Raw genomic sequence first — 10,006 nt, 5'->3', positions numbered from 1 at the left:
CAGAAACAAGCACAAGCTGGTTGTCGTCCCAGAACTGGGAACACTGGTTTCTGTGCTGTGGATTGACTGCCACAAAGCCATCGCTGCGGAAAAGCCACCTGCAGGTTTACATTAATAGCAGCTCCTCCCTGGCCCCAGAAAGCTTGTAGGAACAGGAGTCCTCTGAAAACAAGCAGGGTCAGAAGCTTTGGCCAGGGTCCCACTAAGTAAGTGCTGGTCAGAACTGATAAGAGACCTTCCAAGCTGAAGCCAACAACAAACCGAAACGATCGGTTGTCTGGGAGGGACAACAAGGTAAGAGGAAGACAAATGCCCAGGACCGGACAAGCTGGCAAATAAAGGTGTCAGTCCATAACAAAATAAACCTGTGCTAAACCAAACGAGCAGCCCAAACACAGGGGACTGCGGTAAGCGCGAACAAGCTTTGCTTACCGATGCTGCTGGGACGCACCGGTGCGTCCCGCCGGGGGTGTATCGCTTAGGACAGGTGAAGAAGGCGACGACTGCCCCGAGCCCACGGAGCCAGGACGGAAGGAAGTGCTTTTCTTGGCCACTTGCTTTCTCGACTGGGCCAGCTGACTGTCCAAGCATCTGCACAAGGGAAGAAGGGAGGCGATTTGCAAAATGCACACACTCACACAACCGGGAGGATTTAGACAGAGAGGGCGGTCAAAATGACAGCCCCTCACGGATGTCAGCAACAGTGCCCCATCCGAGAGAAACCGAGCAGAATTCCTCCTGGCGAGCGTGACAATCAGCTCATTTCTGACTGCTGGTGCTACAGCGACCCCGCAGCAACCCCAACCAAAGGCCAGAACTCAGCTATGTTTAAAAATTACTTCTGACATACTGCAATTTATTTGGAAGCGAGGCATGGGGGTGAGAGGAGTGTAACGAGGATGCCCAAGGGCTTCGTTTTGGGAAGGCAGGCAAACCAGCACACAAAGAAACCCCTGCACTGCAGAAACGAGAGCTTATAGAGGCTCAACCTGCTACGGTACTGAGCAGTGGGAGGAACAAAAAGTACAGAGGACTCTCTTGTCCGTGCCAAATAACGAGGTAAGATTGTACAAGGGAATGTAATAGCATCACTGCCGAAAGGGCTACGAGGGGCTCCCAACCACCTCTGCAGCCCGATGAACAGCGCCGGGAAGGTGGGAGGCACCTGGAAGACACTAGCCCTCACACTCTGGGAAAACAACAGGGGAGATTTTCAGTTCATTTAAACCGATTAAACAGAAAACCACCCCAAACCAGCCACTGTTTTTCCCACAAGTGGAAGAACATAGTTATGTTATCAGGGCAGAAAGGGAGGAGACGGTGAGAGCAGGAGGGGGTGACCGTTTCTGCAAACATCTGCCTTCAAAGCAAGGTGTTAACACACATTGCAAAATTCAAGAGCAAGAGAAAACAGCTTCTGCCAACGGGCTTTAAACAGTCAGAAATGGCTGGCAGCAGCTCCCTGGCACCGTAGAAGAACTTGAAAGTGAGACTAGAGAGGGAAGAGAACCAGGCCTTCCTCAGAGTAAACAAAACACCAGAGTGAAGAAACCATCCTCCCAGTTTTAATCATCTGAACCCAGCGTGTTTTTAACCCAACAGTATCCCTCGGGACAGCGGGGACATGGATATGGTACGCTGCCTTCGGTCAATGTTAAAAACCAGTTGCCTTTAAGCAGTTCACAATTTAATGGTGGGGCAGAGAAACATCTGTAGTGTCTGCTTGTGTTACACCTAAAAACAAGATCCTAAAGTCAAAGCCTCTGCAGGGAGAGGGGGGGAAAAAAAAAAAAAAAAGCACAGTAACCACTGCAAGGACTGTAAAATGGAAAAGGAGAGAGTCTGCAGGCCGGCTCATCCCCACAGCCCAACTTTATCATCTTCCTGCTGTGTCACTGCACATCCTTCCTACGCCCTCGACAGCTCGGGGCACCCTAGCGTTAGGGCAACAGCACAGCTCTTCCTCTGTTCACAAGTAGGGCCCTAGACGGGTGGTGGAGGGGCCAGTGTTGCGCTTCTCATGCTGGAGCAGACCCCCTTCAGCATCGGCCTTTCTTCTTGGTGATGCAAGAGATGAGGAACAAGGCTGTTATGGCTTCGATTCTCAAGTCGTGGTCAGAACAGCACAGGAGGAGCATTTCCAAGTTAGCCCCCACATCCAGGGGCAGAATGGGCCATATTGCACCAGTACTTGGGGAGGAACCCCCTCCTGAGACCAGAGGCTGGGGGCAGGCAGGGTTTCTTAGATGCTGCTACACCTAGAGAGCATCCGGTGAATAGAGATTCGCTTGCCACACAAGTTCCTTACAGCTGGGACATCTCCTTTCTCCCTTTTGTCCGTACAGCAAGGCACAGTCACAGCAAATGTTCTGGCAGGGGGCCAGGCATCCATAAATACGGATAGGAAATCCACCGCGGTGACAAAAAAGAACCGGGACAGCATCTCTAGATGTTATTAAAGTCCCAGAGCACGTGCTCAGGTACCCTGGTGTTCTCCAACACGATCCCTTCATCACAAGGCCGAGTTTCTCCTTCATCCAGGCCTCCTTTGGCACTAGCCTGCACCTCCACGAACATCCCGCTTGGGCCCCTGGCAGCAGGAGGCATGTGTGTGACTTGGCCATGGCTGAGCTTTATCAGGTTTGGTCCGTGACCAGCGAGACCAACCACTGATCCCGAGTTCTCAGCGCCCCGTAAGTCATTGAGGTCTGCGAGCAGGTCAGTCCGAGTAGAGGAATACAAGGCAGCCGGGGGCCAGTGCCTGGATCGTGACACGAGGGAGCAATTCAGATTTTCGGAAGAGAAGGAGCAAACGTTCTAACTTGGAAATACATCAAGTGCGAAGCTTTAGCCGAGTAAGAACACGGCATTCGGCCCAGGGGGTGCTGGGCTGTCAGCTCTCCCGCCCTCAATTACTCAACCAGCAGCCTTTATCCATAGTTTCCCCCAGAAGCATGACTAAAAGCAATCTGTGTACCCAGGAAACAAGCCTAGTCATGGAGGAACCCGCACCTGAGGACTCCTCTACACAGAAAGGGTGATGCCTGAAAGAGCTGAGCACTGGAGTCAAAACGCAAAGGAGGTAGTGGTGGAAGCAGAGAACTGACTCAGGTACTTACTCCATCTCAGCAAGCTGCGGAGAAACGGAGCGTGCAGCCAGGGAGGCTGCCTGCATTTGCTCTAAAGGTTTGTACTGGGTACCAGCTCCGGTTAGATCTTGCGTGTATTGGACTACAGGCCCTTTGCTCCTGACAGCACCTAGTGGGGAAGCAAAGTATCAACAAGAAAGGCCTCTACCGTTAACCCAAGTTTGTTGCACTAGCCACAGAATATTGATTTAGCTCCCAAAGGCAACCAAAACAAGAGGCACTTGCAATTAACACCAGGTCATTGGCTGAGCTCTGAGTCACAGCCAGTCACCCCAAACAGATTCTGGCCACCTCACCCATCTGCAGTCTGGTTTTGCGGTGTCTTTATGCCGGGAGAAAAAGCCCACTGTAAATCTTATATCGCCAGGAGCTCTGCTAAAGAAACCCCACCAAAACCAAACAAAACCCAACCCACCCGCCCCCGCCAACCCACAACGCGTTCGTTCGAATTCCAGGATATAAATGAAAGAAAAAGATGCCACATACCAACATTGGGACGAGTCCTTGCTTGTCCACTTTGCTTCTTCTCTTGGGTGGAGGCTGTGGAAGTTTTCATGCTGAACATGGGCTCGAGGCGTGTGGAACCCCGGTAAATCCACTCACAACGTTTGTCATCCTGCAGCAAGGAGAAGGCAACACTCACAGCACCTACGGCAAGAGCTTCCAGAGGTACAATACAGGCCTGGGAGACAGCAGCGTGCTTTTACGGCGAGCAGAATCGAATGGGAAGGAGGCAAAGCATTGACCTGAAGGCTCTTGAAAGACCATGCAGCCAAGAGAGGACAAAGGCAGTAATTCATCGTACCTGGGGAACACCGAATACGAACCAGATCTAGAGAAGAGGCCCAGTCCCAAGACCCCAAACTTCCAATGCAGTTCTATTCACAACCCAAACACTGACTAACGAGGCACTGTTGGAGAAAGCAGACTCCCTCAGGAGACAAGCTAACTCCTTGGCCCAAACCAAATCTGCTCCAGGACAGGGAGGTTAAATTTGCAAGTGCATGGTGTCTTCCCCTGCCCCAGCGGCTATGCAGTGATCTGGGCAGGAAGGGAGCCAAGTGGGCACAGATAGCATGTCTGCTCCCTTTCTGCAATTCGTAGAAGTTGAGGACGCAGAATATCGCAGCTTCTGCTCGGTTTCTCTCCTGCTTCTCCAACCAGCGCTTGTATTTGGACAGAAGACATGGCTAGGTGTTTACATCAAGAAAGGGACCAGGGTAGAACACCTGCAGATGATGGGGTTTGTTTCTTATTCAGCCACCACTTCAAAGTTTCACATGCAAAATGCTTTAGAAGGCTTCTGAAGCTTTGGTCACACAAATGAGAGTCCCACCTTCACATCAACACACAGTAGAAATTGGCAGTCTACCTACTAAGCAAATACCTGCTCGCTCCAGGCCCCTGTCTGACCTTAGCAAGGATCAGCCCAACAGAGTCAGCTCCCCCCCGACTCAAATTTAAGCCCATCTTGCCCCTCTAGGGGAGAAGGGAAATTGCCCTACCAGGAAAAGGATTTTGACCAGACTGCCATCCACTTCTTCCACTCTGGATTTCCACCAGGTCCCTTCCCACTCTGTTTTGATCAGTTGGCCGTTCTTCAGCAGCACCATGGGACGGTTGGGGTAGGCCGTGATGTACTCCTCGATGAAATCGCGACAGGAAACATCCTCGATGTCTTCCCAGGTCTTTTGCACTGTTTAAAAAGGTATGGATGGGAGAAAGGGAAGAGGAGGAAAGACTCTTACAAAGAGAATCTTTAGTTCTTTTTTAAAGAGATCCCAGATGGATTTTTACACAAGAACAATCAGCAGCAATCCCGAGTGGCCGGATTTCGGGTGGTAGGGCACCCAGCCCCGTTAACGCACCCAGAGTGCAAAGAGTCACAGCACACTCACCCTGCTGGTAATAAACCACTACTTCCTCATAGGCAAACGTCCACAGGCACAGCACCGGAGGGGCCATGCACTCTGTCCCCTATCTTTTGAGCCCGGGCTTCTCATATACCCAAGGGCTCTCCATACAGTTTCAGAGTTAGGACACAGGAGGGGCAGAGATCACTCACGGGGCCTGCAGATTGGGTACAGCTCCCACTCCTTGACGTACGAAGCGTAGCCATCGTCAAAGAAGATCAGGAACCTGGAGAAGAGCAAAGAGGACAAGCGTTGGAAGTTGGAACGAGAAACACAGCTGAATGAAACGCAGCTCCCCGTCAGGCAATGAAAAGGGAGGGGCCCTCCTGCTTCTCCTGCCTGTCCCAAAGGCCCTCAGATCAGATGTGGTGGATGAGGACAGAATGAAGCGATCATTTCTGCCAGAGGGCGATGAGCTTTGCAGTACTGCTGCGTCCCTTGGTTGGTTCAGCACAGCCCTCCCCCAGCCCCGAGCTATCCCCCACGCTCCCAACGCCAAACGAGAGGCTGCCCAAAGCTTGCCAGCAGCATAGCACAGCCAGGCCCTCCTCCCTCAGCTCCAGATCCCCTCTGTGCCTCGGCCACAGGAGGTAAAGGAAGCATAAAGACAGTTTCATTGCTCCTAATCTCTGCAAGAAAAGATATTTTTGGAGCCTTTGTGACAGAGCAGCAGAGGCCGTGACTCAAAGAGCACCACAGGGAGAGAGCTGGGGGACACCTCCAGGGCTCCACCTGCAGACAGGAGAGAGCATGAGAGACTCCCCAGTGCTTGCGGGTGACCGGGAGCTGGGAGGGGGATACCCACAGGGCTGGGTACGGCACCCGCTTAGTGCTGTGTGCCCCTGAATAATAACTTCAGGCTAGGGAGCTGTATAAAGGCTGCATTACGAGAGAGCAGCCTTACAGCCAGCCCAGCCAGGAGGAGTAAATTTGCAATGTGACTGATAAATGCAGTTTGGTTTTGGTTATTAAACACGCATCAGCTAGAACTTGAATGCAATTAGGCCTTTACGGCAGATCCACATTTGAAACAAACAGGGTGATTCTATCCTTTATGAATCCCCTCAGAAAGACCACAAGCCTAAGCCACAGCGTCGAGGAAGCCGTGCCCCTTATTTACACGCTGCCGCAGACCTGCCGTTTCTCCTCCTTAACTGCTTTGGCAGCACCACTGGCACTAAATGCTTCTAGGGCTCTTATCTCCCAATGCTGTGTTTTGTGCCTTGAGCAGTGCAGACTTACGTTTGATAATTTGAATGAATTACCAGATATAATTTCTGTCTCAGGGACAGGAGTAACAGAATGGAAGCTCTTCCCAGGGCTTTCAGAGATATGAAAGACCGAAGAAACAACGTTCAGAGCTACATCCCCAGAAAGGGCAGAATTCAGCTCCCACAATACCAAATACACCTTTTTTTTTTCTTCCTAAAAACCAAACCAAACAAAACCAAACCCCATAGAGCGAGTGGTACAGGACCGTGGAGGAGGACGAATACCTTTCTTTATTCTTTACATTTGGGGTTTCAGCCACGATGCCAGCATACAGCCAGACCTGGTTCCCGTCTTTGTATTTTGCCACAACCCTGCTGCCCACATAGTGTTTCTCGGGTGAGGGGTGATAGTCGTAAGCGATGTGATTGCCAGAAAGCAAACTCTTCCCTTTGTTATCAAATTTCACTTTGTATTTCTTTCCAGCACCTGAAAGACATTTCAACACAGCAAGGTAAACAAAAGCCACGTGATTTCACACAAGATGTCCAACACCGTGCACCATTCTGATCCCAGCCCAGAGCTTATTTGAAAGCCTTTCAGAAACTAATTTGCACGGTAAAATATTACAGTGGGGATGTGTTGCTTTCACGAGTCTTTCCAGGTGGCACTAGGTGCTCTGACACGGGAGGGGACCTGCTCCAAGCCCGATCAACGTCACCCACCCAAAGCTTAGCAAAAGCCACGAGCAGCGGGTCACAGCAGCACGCACAGGACGTACCGACCGTCTGGATCGCAATCAGAGTTCCTTTGTGCCACGTTTTGGTTCTCTTCTTGCCCAGAATCCTCATGCCAACGTTCAGATCACCGTCATTGCTGAGATCATTCGCAGCCGCTGCGGGGCCAACGGGCTGGACAGGGCCAGGAGTCTCCTGAGGGGTCTGTGCATCTACCCAAGGAACACCACCAGGAGGGAAGTCAGAAATTGCCCAAAGCCTCCCTCTCTTACACGCACAATTGGAAGAACATTCCTAGAGACAGGACCCGAGACAGGAGGCTTCTTGCTTTCCTTCACCTCAGTCAGCCTCATTGCCTCAGTGTTACTGGATGGAGTAATCAGCGAGTGAGGTTTAAACACATTAAAAAGCTTTCATGTTACGGAAACTGCACCCCTTGTATTTGCTTTTGGAAAGGGCTTAAAGAAAAATACGAATTTAAGAATTTGGAATCACTACGTCCTAATGGGTCTTTCCAGCAGGGAAAAAGAACAGTTATTTTCTTTTTCCAAAAGAAAACCGACAGGAGTAGGAAGCAGACAGGACCAGGGTAAGGGCAGGCATGGGTGCCAGCCCATGGCTGTCGGCCCCAGGAAGCTCTCACACGCTGACCTTTTTGTGCATCCTGCGCATTTGTTTTCTTGTTCACAGCATCCATGAATTTCTGGACATCCTGGGCAGACTTTCTCATTGCAGCCATGGCTTCCCGCAGCTGAAAGGAAGGAAAGAGAAAGAAAACATGAAGAACCTTTTCTTTTTTTTTTTTTTGCACCAAATACAACGATGTCCCAAGCGTCCCAGCAAAACCCCACTGCAGTAACACACTATAGTCAGGTCTTTTCTGACTCACCAGAGTCTGATCCTTTGTGATTCTGGGACTACTATCGCCTGCATTTAAAGAGAAAAGAAGTGGTTTAAAACATCTCGGGGTGGAAAAAAATCCTTCCTAGTTAAGTCACCGGAAGAAGAGGGAACAGAGAAAAGCATCCCTTCAAAAGCCTTCTCTGTCCCTGTCAAGAAATCCACTTGAGCAAGGCCACCCTTTCTAGACCCACGTCACTCTGCGCAGGCAGCTTCCCTGCAGGGGCAACATTTGATGGGGACAGCAACCAGGCAGGTGGGAAAAGGGAAAAGTCCCGGTTTGGGACTCCAGGAACCATGGAACAGTCACGGGCCCCAGCAGACCGTGCCAGCATTGATATTCCTCACATGAGCCAACGGCATTTCCTACCCCATCCTCTCCTGCTTACAGACCCACGGGGCTTATGGCCAACTTTACGATATCCTTATTCTGATGTCCCTCATTCCCATCCTCCTCCAGGACACGCTCAGGTCTCCATCCCTCCCCCCGGTACCATGTGGTGCAATGAGATACTGAACTGTGCTTCCAGCCCGAATCGATACTCATGACATCATCGTCATCCTCATCTGGGATCTCAATCACTTCTGTGGCCTTGGCAGCCAAGTCCTCGTCCTCAGAACTGCTCTCACGGTACTGGAGGCCCAGCTTGGAGTACAGATCCTTCACCAATATCTCGCATTTATCAATGGCTCTGGGGAAAAAAGAGAAGGGTAGGGACAGTAAAAGGCAAGGTGAGCCCAGCTGTACGCCCCACAATACTGCAGAAAAAAAACCAGGAACCGACCACTGGGGAGCGGCTAATTAAACACAACCATGATGAGGTGAGGGAAGAGTGTTCACACGAAGGATTTAAAGCCACAGGGGAGTAATTTTAATTATCCCTCAATAACCACACACAAATGAACTGATGCAGAATCACAGCGTCAGTCCACAGCAAAGGGAAATGGGCGGCACTCAGGACATGGGACTCGGCCCCCAATCTCCCCCTCTGCTCTGAGGCCCAACTCTGACACGCAGCTGCAATTCCAAGCACACCCACCTCGAAGCGTCATCGAAGAGCCGGTCAACGCGAGCCACCTCTTCTTCCTTCTGTTTCACGCACTTCTCCAGCTCCTCCAGTTGCTGCTTCCTCTGCTTCACGCACTCGAACTTCTCCAGCTCTTTGTCGATGATATCCTGGAGCTCCTCCATGGAGATTCCCAGCGCCTCCATCACTTCTTGCTGCAGCTCTTTGATCTCCTGGGAATCCATTTCTGCTGCACCTGACACCACAAAGAGGTGAGAAAAGGCGATGAAACCCTACTACTGTAGCACATCTTCCAACAGTGCTCACAAGACCATAAGCTCCATTTTTTCCAAAGCTAGTCACGAAGAAAATGTGATGTATTTTGTTAAGATAACATCACAGGGAGCCAAAAATAACCAAAGCGCAAGCGAACTATGGAGCCAGAGGCTCCTGGGACATCCAGGGATTCCCGGTGTCTCCTCCGAATCTCTGCACCGACTCTCCAAACCCGCTGAATGCTGGAGCCTTACGCTTCAGCACCTTGACACCCCCTCCTCCGCAAAACCTGCGGAGCAGTTCCCAACTCTCTCCCTTGCCTAGAAGGAGAACCACACAGATGCCTCTCCCGATCCGTCCCACAGCTCCACCTTCACGCAGCAGCCTGCAAGAGCCCCTCTCCTCCCCAGCCTGTGGCCCTCAAGGAACATTATAACACCTAGCCCCAGCAGTTTCCTCCGTCCAGGCCTGCAGCCCCTGTGCCTCCCTTTCAGCTGGGCCCGGTGACCACCCAACCAGCCTCCATTATTTTCAGGTCTGCCCCCCGTCAGCAGCACTCACAGACGCCTACCCCCTTCCTGCAGTGCTCCCTGCTCCCCCCTCTCCCGTCAGTCTCCCTGTCTGCATCCATCGTCTCCAACCCCCCTCCCCTCCCCCTCCTCCATCATCCCAGCCCGACACCCCCCTGCCCTCACCCCACTCCAGCCCCACCCAGCTCCTGTTCCCCACATTTCTCTCCCAGCTGCGCCCCCAGCCGTGCCCCCACACGCTTTCCTCCGGCCCTACAAACCCAAAGGCAGCCCCCAGCCCCTGCC

General features: G+C 51.8%; 1 protein-coding gene across 1 annotated transcript in view; it reads right to left on the bottom strand.

Annotated features, from left to right (window-relative positions):
- SETDB1 (SET domain bifurcated histone lysine methyltransferase 1) overlaps positions 1-9,191 on the bottom strand; it is a 15,626-nt gene extending 6,435 nt beyond the window's left edge. The window contains 11 exon segments of the mRNA XM_035898045.1: positions 431-591; positions 3,120-3,258; positions 3,636-3,765; positions 4,655-4,845; positions 5,215-5,288; positions 6,559-6,760; positions 7,053-7,220; positions 7,660-7,759; positions 7,898-7,935; positions 8,428-8,600; positions 8,949-9,191. Of these exon segments, the coding sequence (XP_035753938.1) occupies positions 431-591; positions 3,120-3,258; positions 3,636-3,765; positions 4,655-4,845; positions 5,215-5,288; positions 6,559-6,760; positions 7,053-7,220; positions 7,660-7,759; positions 7,898-7,935; positions 8,428-8,600; positions 8,949-9,160 (1,588 nt within the window). The 5' untranslated portion in view covers positions 9,161-9,191.
- Between the last annotated feature and the right edge of the window lie 815 nt (positions 9,192-10,006).

Source organism: Egretta garzetta, unplaced genomic scaffold (assembly GCF_000687185.1).
Source record: "Egretta garzetta isolate BGI_Z169 unplaced genomic scaffold, ASM68718v1 scaffold437, whole genome shotgun sequence".
NCBI lineage: Eukaryota > Metazoa > Chordata > Aves > Pelecaniformes > Ardeidae > Egretta > Egretta garzetta.
The sequence above is the reverse complement of the archived record's forward strand: the minus strand, read 5'-3'. Positions and strand labels throughout refer to the sequence as shown.